At 41.5% G+C, this 16223-nt stretch overlaps 1 protein-coding gene across 2 annotated transcripts in view; it reads left to right on the top strand.

The window, feature by feature from the left end:
- Nucleotides 1-16223, top strand: part of LOC311500491 (protein kinase C epsilon type-like) — a 78462-nt gene that overhangs the window by 16842 nt on the left and 45397 nt on the right. For both annotated transcript variants that reach the window (XM_084561929.1, XM_084561928.1), the window contains exon 2: nt 10816-10879. In XM_084561929.1, the coding sequence (XP_084418055.1) occupies nt 10816-10879 (64 nt within the window). The remainder of the gene's footprint in view (nt 1-10815; nt 10880-16223) is intronic.

Below are 16223 nucleotides of genomic sequence, written 5' to 3'. Positions count from 1 at the left end.
GACTGCTGCGTGTTCATTTAGGGCTGTATATGGAGTGGAAATCACTCACATGGACTCAGAGCCACAGTGAGTGGGCATATTTAACACAAACATGTATGAGCATGGCTTTACAAACTCTGGTACAAGTATTTCTTCCTCAGTTTATTTGACCGTATAGTTCTTCTCCCAGTGTCGTGTCTGTCTTTGCAGCCTCACTCTCCCAACTCTCTCACCTCCTCCTCCTCCTCCTTCCTCTGCTGCCTTAAATGTGTCATCCACCCTGCCATGAGTCAGTTAGAGGTTAATGCACATGTTACTCTTCTTCTCTGTTTCTCTCTCTTCTGTTAATACAGGCAATGATCTCTATCTCCATCTGTGTAAAGCCCCAACTGCCGCTTTTTGAACAGATGCACATTTGAACTCTCATACAAATGGCACAGATATTGGCAGGGGAGGGCCTGGAAGGCATGTGCATAGGCAAACTGCTTATGAATTTTAGTGAATTAGTGGCATACTTGTGCACATTAAACAGTGGCATGTGTAGCTGGAGCTGAGAGCAGCCGAGTAAAATAACCAAGTACCCAACTGGAGCTGACTAGCCTATGGTTGAGAACTCTGCTGACGTTATGGATGATGGACCTTTCTGACCTACTAATGTTACCAAAACATGTGTTCTTATATTTGTGCCTCATCAGCTCCAGGATCACATAAATCATTAACCACCGAAGGCACAGTTTATCAACCGTCACTAGTTGCAGAGAAGTTTAGAGCAATGTAGTGTCATTTTTGCTCAGCAGGGGAAACAGTGGCCTCTGTGGTCACAAGTGGTAACTGCGTTGAATTCTGTTAAGCTTGTCTCAATCTATAAACTGCTCATGAAACAAACAGAAAGTCACCATCTACATACAATCCATCAGTGCTAATGTCCTCAACAACAGACCAAACTATATATAAAAATCAGCACCGTCAATAGGATTTAATAGTGCTTCACAGTGTGTTGTAAGACAGGATAATGTAGCCAGGATAAAAAAAAGCGGTATATCTCCGAAACCTTTTCCATGTGTAGCAGCTAAAGGTCTAATAACTTTAGACAATGAAATATACCAACATACTGTTGATGTGCAGCCTCCTTCTCCTTCCTTCCTAGCGTTAGTGGATGTCTTCTCAGATGAGTGTGCTATGCAGTAGTACTTTAGTTGTATTTCAGGACTGACTTACATATTCTGCATGCCATGGCAGTATGGGCTTCATCTTAAGGGAAGTATTTCCACACACTTGATTAACTTCTTAGCTTACCAGTTAGGGGTTTTGTCTCTCCCTCCTGCCACCTCTCTCTTTTGCTCAGTCTGTTTTCTCTTTGCTTTTCTTAGTGATAAAAGTATTTGCACTTAATGTCACCTTTGCGGCGTAGCTGGCAAAGCTTACTCAATTGGACACGATGGGAAATAATCATAAGCTACAGTGGGCAGTCAGGCCCCAGTCACTGTGGACTGGTATCAACTGTTTGCTGCATAACACACTTGGCGTGAGCCTACCTGGGTGGGAACGAAAGAGTCTCGGTTGCAAGTTAGAACATGATCAAAATTATTTTGCAGCTATTATTATGCCTACAAGCCAGAAACAGCAATGGGTGAAAGCACTGTGTTTTAGGTTGCTGTGTTTTAGTCCACTGGTCCCATTCTACAAAATTTCTTCCAATCTGGCGCGAATGTTCACTTTTAATCAAGGTTATTATTGTTGTGGACAATGTTTAAGCAACACATTTTATATTCGAAAGTTTTACCTATTTCAGCAAAAACACGTTAAATTAAACCCAAAGGCTCCACGACATATGCCGTACATATGGATGAATGTTGTTAGACATGGATGGACAACTTTATTGGTTAGCTGCATAATGTAGCTTTAAGGCTTTGCCTCATGTCATTTCCCATCTGTCTCTTCTGTCAGCTCCATAATAACAGCCATAAAATTCTCCCCAAGGCCCTAAACGTCATTTGTAGTAGAATCTGCACTATGGCTCATCATTGGCCGACAGTCTGAAGTACAGTCCCGCACAAATTAAATCAACTGTCCTGCAGTTTCACTCTTTGACTTTTCGACATTGTTTTTTTTGTTTCATTTAATCCTGTTCAACATCAGCATCCAGCCACCGGGAATTATCCTACAGCATCAGTTTCAGCATTCGATCATAGTGACAGATGGTTTACTGAAATAATTACAGCTGTATACTTATTAGTTCTATCATCATTTAAATCCTTAAATACAAAAAAAGTTACGCCAAAGAAAGTGACATGGCTTGTTTGTGACGGATCTGTGATTGCTGTGCGTTTCCTGCAGCACTTCCTCTGTCTCTCTCTCTGCCACTGAGTGGGTGGATCGACTAATTGGCAGCAGTGCATTACTGAGAGAAATACATGCATGTTCACAAATATTGATTGGACTAACCCAGATAATTGTGACTGTTCTTCTTGAATTATTCAGGTCTCTTGTTTCGAGTTTTTCCGCACACAGCGGCTGTTGGTTCGAGGATGTCACTCTGTGGCTGGCAATGCAGAATATGTTAGGGTTATTTTAGAAAAAGCTTCTTAAGCTCAGAAAAGTCATATTTTGACTTGAATTTGTGATCCATAAGAGCAGAATACTTGGGTTAAAATATTGTATTGTCTTTAAAAGGTTTGTTACTCTCATTTCGTTAATTGACACTAACACACAGAACCAAAACGACCAAATCGGAGACTATATATTTTGGATATTAATTCCTGAGTTGAAAAGTAACTCCTCTTGACTCCTCTTCACTATCCAACTAACGGGAGTTCATTTGAAAAAGAGAACCTGTGTTTGTGTGTGTCACCGTAGCTGGTATGTTCACAATGCTGCACCATCACTTATTCAACAGGGACAAATTAGGTATAGACAGACATGGCTAAACAGAAGGACAGACATGAGTGGCTGCCGAAAGGAGGCCAGTGTGTGTGTGTTCGGGGCCGTTCTTGTTTGAAGTAAATCCAGTGCATTAGCAGCAAGAGTCCAGCTGCATGAAGTTATTCTCTTCACCCCGAGTGTGTATGTGTGTGTCGTGTGTTTGCGGCGTCCATTTGCTCATCATAAATTGACTGCAGCACGTCAGCTGTAAAAGGTATTAATCTCATTGCGTCCATTACTGTTGGCTTTTGAGGGGTATTTCATTGGAGATGGAGGGCCTCTGTGCCTCTTCTCCTCTATTAAGGATCAATTAGGTTTTTAAGAGGAGGCATATTTTTGGAAAGTGCAAACCTTTTGCCGGGTCCTCGCGGCCTTCAGAGGGTCAAAAGGCTTTCTTCTGGTTATGGTTTACGGTAGCATTGAGTCAAAGTCGAAAAGACGTTTTACTGATTGACCACAGCAAAGTGGTGAAACATCGATATGTGTTATGTTGGCCAAGTCTGTGCAATGCGCAGAGTTCAGATATCATAGGGCCTGGATATTAAACAGGAAATGAGCGTCTAATGAGGAGTTCTGGGATATGCAGGCTCTAATGTTCAATTATGAGAGATGTACAGTGATGCTCAAAAGGTTTTTTACAAGAAAACAAACATTTGTTCATATCTGTGAGTTGCAAAAATACGTGAACCCTTGTTGTCAGCATCTGCTGTGACCCCTTTCTGCAACGAGAACAGCAACTAAATGTTTCTGGTAACTGCTGATCAGTCGTCTACAGTGACTTGGAGGGATGTTGGTGGGTTTCCTCCAGTGGTCAGCTTGTAGAGTCTACCTATTGATACATAAAGCTTTGATTGAAGCTTTGATTGAAGTTATATCTCTGCACTTGCTATTTCTTTGTCCATGCACCTTTTTTTTCTTCTTTTGCATCTACACTGATTACTCTAGAACTTCTAAATGATACGTAGCCTTGTAAGGGTTTATGTAAGGGGTGTGTTTAATAAGGCATTATGTTAGTAAGTATGGCAGCGTGTGTGTCTGTGATGGGTCTGCAGTGTGTCTCTCCACAGCGTCTGTGTGCTCTCTGTCACTGGGAGCAGATGAAACACAATGTCCTCCCTGTTCTCTCTCTCTAACTCTTGCTTTGTCTCTCTGTCATCCTCACTGGGATTTCTCTTTGTTTTGATTCTCTCTTTTCTTAGATCCATGCCGCTGATGATAAATCAGAAATGTGCGCGTCCATCTTTTTGCAGATTTCATTTTCAGATTGTACTTTAGAGCCTCTTAGTCTATGATGAGATATCAGTTCTGCAGAAACACTTCTACATTTAACATCTTTCTCTTAGTCTTTTAGTTTGGTAACCAAGCTGGTTACAGAGACAGATTTGACACTCCTGATTTCCTCTCAAAAATGTCCCATTCTCAACACATACTGGACATTTGCTTCTCTGATTCCTAGAAAATCAGAGGGTTTAATGTTTTCTATTTTCCGTTTTGATTGGCTTGGTGGAAAACCAAAGAGAGAGTCAGAGGTGTGTGTGTGTGTGTGTGTGTGTGTGTCTGCATCAAATCTGAGCCAGGAGATCAACAGAGTCATGTGCTTTCACTTCAACCTTGACTGACTGTGGTCGTGTTTGTGTGTGTCTGTGTGAGGCATGTGCTTCTGTGTGCGTGTGTTTGGACATAGCTGGCAGGTGTGGACAGCAGCCATGACACGCTGAAGGACCTTTATTTTGGATCAGACTGAGTCACAAGGAGTAGCAGGGCCTGCATACACACACACACACACACACACACACACACACACACAAACACACACACACACAGTACGACGGCACAGTTAGTACAGCTAATGGTCACAGTTTAAACTGAAAGTTGACTCATCTTTTGATAACAAAAACATCAGTCAAATGATTTATTATTAACTGTCTGATGAATTAATATGTATCATTTTTCAGCTGCTGCTGTGTTTGTTATGAATTGCACAAGGTACTGGGGTTTAATCCAAATGAAATCAGCTTTATTTGTCGTGTTATACAGTATGTACGCGCATACAAATAGTTTGTTCTCTGCATTTTACCCGTCCAAGTGAGATGACTTTGGAGTTTTAGGTGTTTGCTCTAAGGATCACAGCCATGGACGTAGAGAGGATTAAAGCAGTGCCTTGACAAATGATGTCCAGATCGAGTTTTGTGGTCAATATCGATCTTTTAACATTCAGTCATCCAGTGCCGTTAACTCTGTAACCCTCTGTAACCCTCTGTAACCCCTAACCTAGCGTTCAGTGTTTGTTGTTGTTTTGGGTGCAGCCTTTGCCTGAGTGTGCTCGACGAAAGTTGGTAGTATTGAAAGTAGTATTGAATGACAATCTCCTTCTATCACCTTGTGAAATATCCACATTGCATAATTTCAAATTTCTGTCTAATGACTTAATTTTCCACAGTAAAGTACTTCCACCCAGCAGACATGTTTTGTCATGTGATTTTGGTTCTTCTTCTTCTACTTTGATTTTTAGCTGCTTTGATGCCAGCCATTACAGCAGGAATGGAATAAGACATTTTGACGCTACAGGGACCGAGTTGTGGTTTATGGCAGACCTAAAATAAATCAAAACAATAGACTGTGCTCAGATGAAGCCCTATACCAGTCCGATCCATTTTAAAAGTGTCTGAACTGGCCCAGATACCAATGTCCCGATAGCGATTGGGACACCGCTAGCCTTTGTGGAGCCAAAGCTTCTTCTCTAACCACTAGCTCTAACCAATGGCAGTTAGGGCTGGGTATGGGTATTGATTTCCTAAATTGATTTGATTGTGATTCACAAGGGCACAATTTGATAATTTAAGATATTTCAGTTTCGGAACAATTTTACTAAAACCAAAGATTTGTGGTAGTTCCACAGTGTTTTACGTCTAGTTGTCACATGTACTACGTTCTTTTTAAATGCAAAACATCAGCTTCTCAGGCCTGATGGTGCTCTCAGGGTTGGAGCTCCTGTCATGTTTCAGATCTCCCTCACACGTGGACTAATCTCGTTGCGCGATCTCACGAGACTGGGCTCCCATGACTTGTCTGGCAGCCAGATATCTAACAAGAGAACACAGGAAATTAAATATATTAAAAAAAATCAAACCATTGATTTTATGAATTGATATAGAATCTTTCAAATAAAGATCAAATTTCTTTTAAACCCTGCCTGTTGTGGCATTCAAATATTACGCAGAATGACCGACAAGCAAAGCACACACATGCACACACGCAACAGGCCCTGCATTAGGGCAGAGGAGGCAGGATGGAGGGAAACCTGCTCAATTGAGTTAAACCCTGCAATTTAATTTCACTCTGTGTGTTTGTGTGTGTGAGTGTGTGTGTGTCTTTTCCCTGCATGAATAAATGTGCAGTGTGAGGATGTTCTCAAAATGGCATTCATATTGAATTTGCCTCCTTGTTAAATGTACTACATTGTAGGGGCTGGGCGATATGACCAACAAATAAAATCTCAGTTTCCTCTGAGCGGTGAGAGGACAAGTAAAACCCAGTGCATCCATAATGTGTATGACAGTCAACGCACAGCAACTGAAGTGGTGGACACACACATGCGTACACACTGAGGGGCCTTTTCCTTCCTCTTGTGCCTCTATATTTAGTGACATCTGCACCTGTGAGTCTGAGCACGCTCAGTGCGCGGCAGATGAATGGCGGGCTGTGACCTCAGAGGAAGGGAGGAGGTTTGAGGTCCACGCAGACAGTTTTTATTTTGTCTCTGCTCGGTGACGCCACAGTTGTTGGCGATTCTTTTTGGAAATATGGAAAGCTGAAAGCAGCAGGGCTCTGTGGTTTTGTGACACAACAGCTTTTCTTTTTTTGACTCGGCAGCAAAATTGTCTCAGATCATGTAGTTCAATTAATATCTCTTGTATACATTCAAAGCTTCTTTTGAGTCACTGAGCCTGAGTGGGTATGACTGTTTACATGTGCGCCAGTATTGCAGTCATGAGGCTTATCCTGGTTTTGATCATATTCAGGAAATTAGATTACGTGAACACAAAGAAAAAAGCTGGTTATTCATACAGTGCCAGTCAAAAGTTTGGACACACCTTCTAAGTCAATGGCTTTTTCTTTATTATTTTCTGTGTTGTAGAATAATACGGAAGACGATATGGAATTATGTAATGGACATAAAAGTGTTAAACTCAACCAGAATATGTTTTCATTCCAAGTAGTCACCTGGAATGGGTTAGCTCTTCCATCCCCGGTACACGGACCACGTGCTGAAATGTACTTGAGCAAGAACAAGTGGGTAAATGTGACACTGTGACTGTAAAACACTTTGAGTACCAATAGGTGGAAAAGTGCTACATAAATACAAGACCATTTACCATTCAGATGTGCCTTGTTTACAGCGATTTAGTGGAATTTCTTTCCTTCTTAATGTGTCTGATACCATCAGTTGTGTTGTGCAGAGGTAGGGCTGGTACATAGTTCTCTATTTTACTGCCATATTATGGCAAGACCACTCAACTAAGTAAAGAGAAACAACGGTCCATCATTACTTTAAGACATGAAGGTCAGTTCATTTGAAAAACTTCAGGAACTTTCCTGAAATTTTTCTATTCTCAAGTCCAGTCACAAAAACCATCCAACCCTCTGATGAAACTGGTTCTCATGGGGAAAGGAAGACCAAGAGTTACCTCTGCTGCAGAGGAGAATTAACCAGCCTCAGAAACTACCAGTTAAGAGCAGCTCAGATTAGAGCGCACACAAATGCTTCAACAGAGTCCAAGTGGCAGACACATCTCAACTCAGTTGTTCAGAGGAGACTACATGAATCAGGCCTTCATGGTCAAATTTGCTGCAAAGAAGCCTCTACTGAAGAAGAAGAAGACAATAGCTTGGACTGCAAAACACAAGCAATGGACATTAGACCGTCAGATATCTGTCCATTGTCTCTTTGTGAAATGTAGAAGGGGAACCAGATGGTTTCTACATGTGTGGTTCCCACTGTGAATAAAAGAGGCGGAGGTGTGATGGTGTGCTTTGATTGTGACACTGTTGGTGGTTTATTCAGAATTCAAGACACGCATCACCAGCATGGCTACCACAGCACTCTGTAGCAACATGCCGTCCCATCTGGTTTTTATGCTTAGTGGGACCGTTATTTATCTTTTAACAGGACAATGACCCCAATGTAATGCAATGTAAGGACTATTTGACCAAGAAGGAAAGTGGTGTGCGGCGTCAGTTGACCTGGCCTATCCTACATAATTCCACGTGTTCCTTCACAGTGTTAGATGTCTTCATTATGCTGTCCTGTCTTGTCGCCTGTTGGCTCCAGTCTTGCATCAGTCTTCATGTTTCTTCAGTGTTTCTCGACTAAAATATATTTAATTCTCTCATTACCGAAAGACAAAGACTCTATTTCTAAATCGCTGCAGCGGTGAGATTAATTTGTTCTGACTTGTGTTTGTGTTTCTGTTACATCTGTAACTGAAGTCACACCTATGCCGGTAGTTGGCATCTGCCAGAAAGTAGGATATGAGTTGTATGCGTATTTCTTTTGGAGTTATCTGTTCATGCTGCCAAACAATCACCAAGAAGTCATCCATTCTTAAAAACAAAACCCTTCATTAATGCAGTTGTCAATACACCTACACATTTCTTTTCATACCTGACACAAAGACAGCGCCATCCCCTTTGTTGAGAGACGCCGCCAACAAGAACATTTGTCAGTGTTTCTCTTGGAAATTTCTTGTTAGTTAATTGATATGGTGCCGGTGGCAGAAAGTGGCTCCACCTCCTCTGTCAGATTCACGGTAATATTCTGCCTCCTTCATCGGTCCATCTGCCACAATGACTTCCTTCCTTCCGTTCTTCTAGAAATGCAGATGGATGAGCATAATTATCTAGTTAAAACCTCAAAATGCTCAGAGTGCACTGGCCTGCTTAATGATGAGAATCCATTAAGCTGACAATAAAAAAGTGCCGTTCCTGGAACTAACACCAGATATACAAAGTGTTAAAAAAACAAAACAAAACCAAAAAAAAAGCGATCAGGCGTGATGCTCACACAACCCCCCACCCAAGCGCTTTCATACTGGAACGAGCCAACAACAAACTTTCTCTGTCCTCCCCCTCATCCGTCTCTCTCTGCTTTCCATCTCTTACTGTATACATTACTGAACCCACGCCTGTTCGCCTTCACTGCACCAAGTCTTCACTTAGTGTTGCTCACAGTGTGTGTGTGTGTGTGTGTGTGTGTGTATGTGTGTATGTGTTAATGCGTGTGTGTGCACAGGGGGATTATGGACACCGTGGGTGGTACAAGCTGCTGGTAGGAACTCCGTGAACGATGCCCACTTGCCTTCAGCAGATAACTCGGGCAACACGCAGTCGCAAAGACGAGCACACACTTCGCCGCCGTACATGCACCCACACGTGCAGACGCTCCGTCAGCCTCACTTCCCAAAACTTCTCTTTGCCTCTCTTTCCCTAAACCCGTTCACACTACTGTATGTATGGCACATACGATGTGTGGGTGCGTGACAGGATGTGTGTCAACCTCTAGTTCGCAGTAAGTCACTCACCACAGTTTTTTTCCTCCGACTTTACTTCTTCTACTCGTTGCCACATTGCTGCTGTGTTGCAAGTGAGAGTGTGAGATATTGGCCGAACAGGAAGCTACAGTTTCCAATAGGTTGGCAGTGGGTGGCTGAAGATTTTATTTTCCCTGACACCACTATATTATAAGTGTATCATGACATACTTTCAAAACCAAAGTTGTCGTAATTGTTATGCGAACCATAGCGTAGTCGGAAATGCGATGCTGATGTGTTCTGCATATTTTAAGTTCGAGGTATTTTTAAACTGAGCCTTGAGCCTTGAACTGGACGTGCGGATCGATACAAAGCTACTGCATGAGGCTCATGCATTATAAAAAGTCACAGATAGATTGACAATCTTTATTCATCTAATTTTTTGGAGTTTAAGAAGAACTCTTGCAAAATAACAAGTAGCCATTGCTTCACATTTGTTTATTCACACACGCGTTGTAGCTGTGATGCATCTTCTTATGCTTGTAGAAGTGCCAAGAATTGAACAGCTAACCCTGCAGTAAGTGAACAAAAGATCCACGAGCAAGACAACACTACAAGAAATGCATTTTTGTGCTACTTCGATGTATCTGTGCGTTTCTGATATATGGAGCTGTGTTTCTTATCTATGGAGTTGTGTGTTTCTGATCTTTGGAGTTGTGTGTTTCTGATCTGTGGAGTTGTGTATTTCTGATCTGTGGAGCTGTGTGTTTCTGATCTGTGGAATTGTGTGTTTCTGATCTGTGGAGCTGTGTATTTCTGATCTGTGGAGTTGTGTGTTTCTGATTTGTGCATTTGTGTGTTGCTGATATGTGGAGTTGTGTGTTTCTGATCTGTGGAGTTGTGTTTCTTCTCTATGGAGTTGTGTGTTTCTGATCTGTGGAGTTGTGTGTTTCTGATCTGTGGATTTGTGTGTTTCCGATCTGTGGAGTTGTGTTTCTTCTCTATGGAGTTGTGTGTTTCTGATCTGTGGAGTTGTGTGTTTCTGATCTGAGGAGCTGTGTGTTTCTGATCTGTGGGGCTGTGTTTCTTGCCCTGGCCTCATCAACCTGCCTAGTGTTCATGTCTTATAGTTTTCCATTCCTACCTGAATGCCATGCATAATGCACCAACCTGCCTATAATACCTCTTCTATTCAGCCAACTCACTTGTAATAGAACTACTGTTGTAACTGATAGTTTCATGCTCCTGTGCTGTTGTTTATTCCTATTACAGTAACTTTATAAGCACCCTTAAAAATGGATTATTGCTAATATTTGTCATGTTTCTTTGTCTTTCCCCTTGGTCCTCTCTACTTCTGTCCTCCCTCATGCTTCTCTGTCTGCAGATTGACCTGGAGCCAGAGGGGAAAGTGTTTGTTGTCATTGACCTATCAGGATCTTCCAGTGAAGGTAAGCACGCTTTGAATTTTTTACATGAAGGTTAAGTTCATCTCTGGTCCGCTGCAGCAGTATGTAACAGCATCAGTTTGCTGTTTCTCTGTTGTGTAATCGTCACAGAAGCTTTCACTGTAAAGTGATGAGCTGTTTTTTTTTTTATTTTTTTTTATTTCTCTGGATTATCTACTGATGAACACATCAAGCTATTGCTTTTTATTCCTCTGTGCAGGCGACAGCTGTGGTCTGAGGTATTATAGTTTCAGGTTGTCAAAATTTACATCTGGCCAATTCTTGTTTTAGGGATATATATCAGGAACGCCTCGAGGGAATTTGTTCAAAGTGTCTCAAACTTCCACTCCGATTGAAGACTGTACTGATAAGAATTTGATCGTCAAAGGTCAAAGGTCACAGTGGTCTACAAAACACAAATTTAATGTACTGATTGGTTAAAATGGTTAAAATGATCAAGTGATGGCATTTTAAATGCAAAAGATCAAATTTTAATCCTTCAATATATGCTTCAAATTTGGATTGGGTTTTATTGCTTGGCCTACTAACATGCCTTGCAAGTACTTGGGAATTATTAGTGTCAATCACTGTAAATTTCCCCACAGGGATTAAGTGTGTAACTACACTTGAAAAGGTATGCCAGGCCACTAAATGGTGAACATTCATACTCATCTGCATTACAGTAATGCTGGTGTTGGTTAATCAATCATTGTAATACTGTGTTAATATTGGGCTTTTAGTGGGCATTTACTGGAAGAGAAGATGAAACAGTAATTTAACACTAAATGCATTTCTTTCATTAATATAACACTTTTCTGCAGAAGCACACATCTAATGTAGCATGCAATTTAAAAAAATTAAAAACATAACCATATCTAAACACAGTTTAATTAAGCTCAGTTTCTCCTACTATATGCAAATTGATGAACCTCTTTGCTCTAGTTTTACATTAAGGCTTCTCTTTATTGTACATGTGTGTGTGTGTGTTACAGGGTGAGAAAGTCCGGAATGAATCAGCCAGTGTAATCAGCACCATTACATCAGGAAATAGACATTTCAAGTTTCCTGTGCATTCGCGTGTATTTGTCCAATATGACAATGATGTCATGCAGTGCGTGCTTTTCAGTGGAAGTTTAATGATGAGCTCAGCATTTAACTGGGAACTCAGAGATATCAGACGTGGTGCAGAGAGACAGCTTCGACCTAGAATCACCTCTTCCACCTCCTCCATGTTGTATTATTCATTAATTCATTCATCTTCTGTAACTTCTTGTCCTGTGAAGGGTCATTGGGGGGGTTCGGGAGCCTATCCCAGCTCTTGTTGTATTATATTTGCTGCAAATCAAACATGTTCCAGGCTGAGGTGGAGAAGGACTTTGCTCCATTAGGATGTAGCACTGAAACCAATACTGACATCCGTAGGTTGACGTGTACAGGTGCAAGACATTCATTCTAAAGGTGTTCCAAAAGGTAGGCATAACCTGATACCACTTTTTTTGTCGGACCAAGTACCAGAACTTACATATGTATACATGTACGTGCACATTACCTGAGGTAAAGCAGAGCTGCTTTACTTTAGTGTTTTCACAGCTGCATTAACGTTCTTTGGGAACTCCTGTTTCTGGTTAACTCCTCAAACTAAGTCAGACTAGACTGTATCTTCCTGAGTGAACACCGGTAAACAGTGGGGCATTCATATTCACACAACTAGGATATGTTATGGGCTGTTCCAGCATGTTGGAACAGCTCCATGGAGACTTTGGAAAGGCTGGTTGGAGAGGACGAGACAACACTTTAAAGAGGTCTTAAACAACAGTGACTTGCCAGTGCCTGGCTCTTTTGTAATGTTGATGCAATACCTCCACCTGGTGCTGCTCTCTGGCTGTAGCGATAAAATCGGTGACATAATGTTACCCCTGATTCTAGACATTCAGTTTTTTAAAACAAGAATCCGGATGGCCAGGGCTGACATCAAGGAATGATCAAACAGCTGTAGATGAGCCCCTGTGTGTCGATGTGAATCATATATTTGCACAGCTTTGTGTGTAATAGTGAAGCAAGCGTGAACACACACACTCACTCATATACTCACTCATAAAAGGCCCAGGAAGATCATCTGTCAGACTCTTCCAGGGAAATTCCACGGAGATATACAGTAGGGAGGTGTTTAAAGAGGACAAGCTGGCAGACATACAAAGCTATGCAAAAGATGTTGTCAAAATTAATGTCATGTTTTTATTTCATACAAATTGAAATTTGAAACAGCGCTAATTTCCCCAGGTACATTTGCATCAGATTAGACTGCCTCTATGATGCTGAGTTATGGGCTCTGGTGTTAGACTCCTTGTGGCTACAGATAGGTCTTTATGACTCTGGCTGGATGTTTATACTCGCTATCGTGCTACAGAGTCAATTTGGACTGATCAGATACTGAGTAATGAATAAAAAGCTAATAATCAATAGTAATACATAGATAATTGTGTTGACCAACATTGCCCTTAAAGGTGTGTCCACAGTATGAGCAACAAAATGGACAATTCTGTCAGTGCTTAGAACAGGAATTGACTGTATATATAACACAGGAACAAAAGAAGCAAACTCATTTGATTGATTGACACATCACTGCATCAAGGGAGGAGCATAAAGGTTTAAGCCATTTCAACATCAACATGTTGCTTCATATCGCCAGCTTCACCTGCTAGTGTGAACACATCATGGGACTTCTGCAGAAAGTGAGTGGATCCGACATCCAGCTGCAGAAATATGGAACGAATGGTCTCAAGATGTTGTGACCCTGATGAAGAGGACAAACCCAAATGCATTGGTTTTATAAAGTTGTTCCATACATTTCAAGTGTTGCTGGAGTTGTGAGCAATTCAGACTCAATTCTTTCTCAGAATATGAGTCTGGTAATGCAGAACAGAGAACAAAATAGCTCTGCATGCAATTGGATAGTCCTACAACCAATCAGAGCCATTATGTTGTAAACAAATTCAGTCCACGGGGCTCAGATGACGTGTATGACTACGTCATTATTACTCTTCTTTCTATTAGTAACTTAAAGCCCGCCCAAATGATGAGATTGGCCCAGTATTTCTTTGCTGGATCATAATGAGTTACCAATGGAGAGACTCCAGACCAACTTTCCGCCACAAAAAATGTGTGGGGGGTCTAAGTTGATCTTGTCTCCAGGCTACCTTGGACGTACTCACACTCCATTTCTACACCTGGACAAACTAGTCAGTCTATGACGAAGTAAACAGCAACAGAACGGGACAGATTTTGCTGTTGTTGGCGTACATCTTTGTGTATAGCCAACTGGTTAGCTGCTTTTCCAAACTCCCAACCAAAAGTGTTGTACTTGACCAGAAACTTCTTTATGATTGAGCTGTTGCAATTGTTGCTGTTTTGGAGGCCCCACAGACATAATTCATTTTAGTGAATTTATATATTTATATAGTGTCAATAACAACCCAAATTACATAACACATCTTGTGCATTTGCTTGAAACTCGATCATGGCTAACTAATCAAAAAGACTAAAGTAGAAATAAAGCATCCAGATCTTCTCATTCAGTGCAGGCAAGCTTTAAAGATGCTTTGTCACCTAGTGTATAGAGCAATGTAAACTAATCTCTGGACAAGTGCACTATGACTAATACTCTCATTTGTCAATATGTCGTAAATTCTGGATATTTCCTGCTTTAAATTTGAGTAATTATTGTTCATACTATTTTGTGCTACTTGCGCTGCCTGTTCTCTCATCCGCAACATTTCACCGCACTGTTAGCCCTGTGTTAATCCTGCACATGACAAATAAACCTGAATCTGATCTGACATCTGATCAAATCAGAATCTTTACAATCTAAAGGGGTTTCTCGTAAAAGCGAGAAGAGACGAAAGATCCTTCAGAGTGAAATCTTGATAACAGGGCACAAATGCGACTAATGAAGAGATTTGATCTACAGTATACGGCACAGCCATAACTAATGTGGGGAGATGAGTTTTTAACCAGAAATGTTTGCTCAGCTGTGAGCACACCAGATTATATGTTGGAGAGACATGACAGTCGGAGAAGGGTAACGCAGAGAGGGAAATATCCGGAGGTCGAGAGAGGGGAGGGCGAGGGGTGATAAATTGATTTGTAAAGTGGAGTGTTCTCTAATGGACCTGTTACATCACTGAAAGTGTGTGTGTATGTGTGTATGTGTGTGTACTTGTGTGGTACAGCTATCTTTCTGGGGACCAGTGTTTTACCCCATCGGAGTGAGGACATTTTGGCCGGTCCTCACTTCTTTGCACATCTGTTTGAGGGTTAAGACTCAGTTTTAAGATAAAGGTCACAATTAGTTTATTGTTACAGTTAGGGTAAGGGTTAGGGTTAGGCACTTATTATGGCTAGGATTAGAATTTTATGCACATGGGTGGGTGTGGATGGTTGAATGGTTGGGTGTGTGTGCTGCAAAAATTGCAGTCATTACTTAAATGTGTTTGCATAGCAGAGGGCACATGAGTAAACTGTCAGGCCTGAGAGCTGCAATCAACCTATTAGCTTCAATACACACATATGCATGCAAGTGCACACACACACACAATCATAGAGCCTCGTTGTCAGCAGGCCAGGATGATAAGCTGCTGTGCTGCTAAGAGCAGGTGAAATATTTATATAATGCTATGACTTGAGCTTGTGTTATTTAGTCTCTGAAAATAATGAAGCTTTTTAAGTAACGATTTCGATCTTTTGCATGCAGGAGTAGTTCCTACGAGCACGTTAGCACGCTGCTACGTTCAACTCGAAGCCTTTGACAGGATTTGACAGAAAAACGTCATTCCTTCAAAAGAGTGCTGGTGATGAGTACCACTGTTAATGATAGTGATAATAATGATCCAGCTGTTTTCAAGATTATTACCTTTGATCTAGTCTTGGAGGCGATGAAATGAAATCTCAGTCTCACGGCACATAGTTTAAAAATAAATGTTAACTAAAGCAATACAGTATTATATGAAATCAATCAAAAAAAAGGTAATGTAATATTCAAGGTAACATTATCTCAGTGTTGTTGGCCCTGCGATAGACTGGCGACCTGTCCAGGGTGTACCCCACCTCTTGCCCAATGACAGCTGAGATACCCCCCCCCCCCCCCCCCCGCGACCCTTCACAGGACAGTTACAGAGGAAGATTATCTCAGCGTGTGTGCTAAGACGAGCCAGTGAAGGCCAAGGTGCTCTTTGTCTGTGACCTCTCTAATTGTTTCAGTTTGGTCTTTAACAAGTCTTTAACTTTTGGAGTTACGGTACGGACAACGCGTCTGGCACGAGTGCCCTCCTCCCCTCCCACCTCCAACTCC

This window comes from Chelon labrosus (genome assembly GCF_963514085.1).
Source record: "Chelon labrosus genome assembly, chromosome: 15".
In the NCBI taxonomy this organism is placed as follows: Eukaryota; Metazoa; Chordata; class Actinopteri; order Mugiliformes; family Mugilidae; genus Chelon; species Chelon labrosus.
Note: the sequence above shows the minus strand (reverse complement) of the source record. Positions and strands in the feature narration are given on the sequence as shown.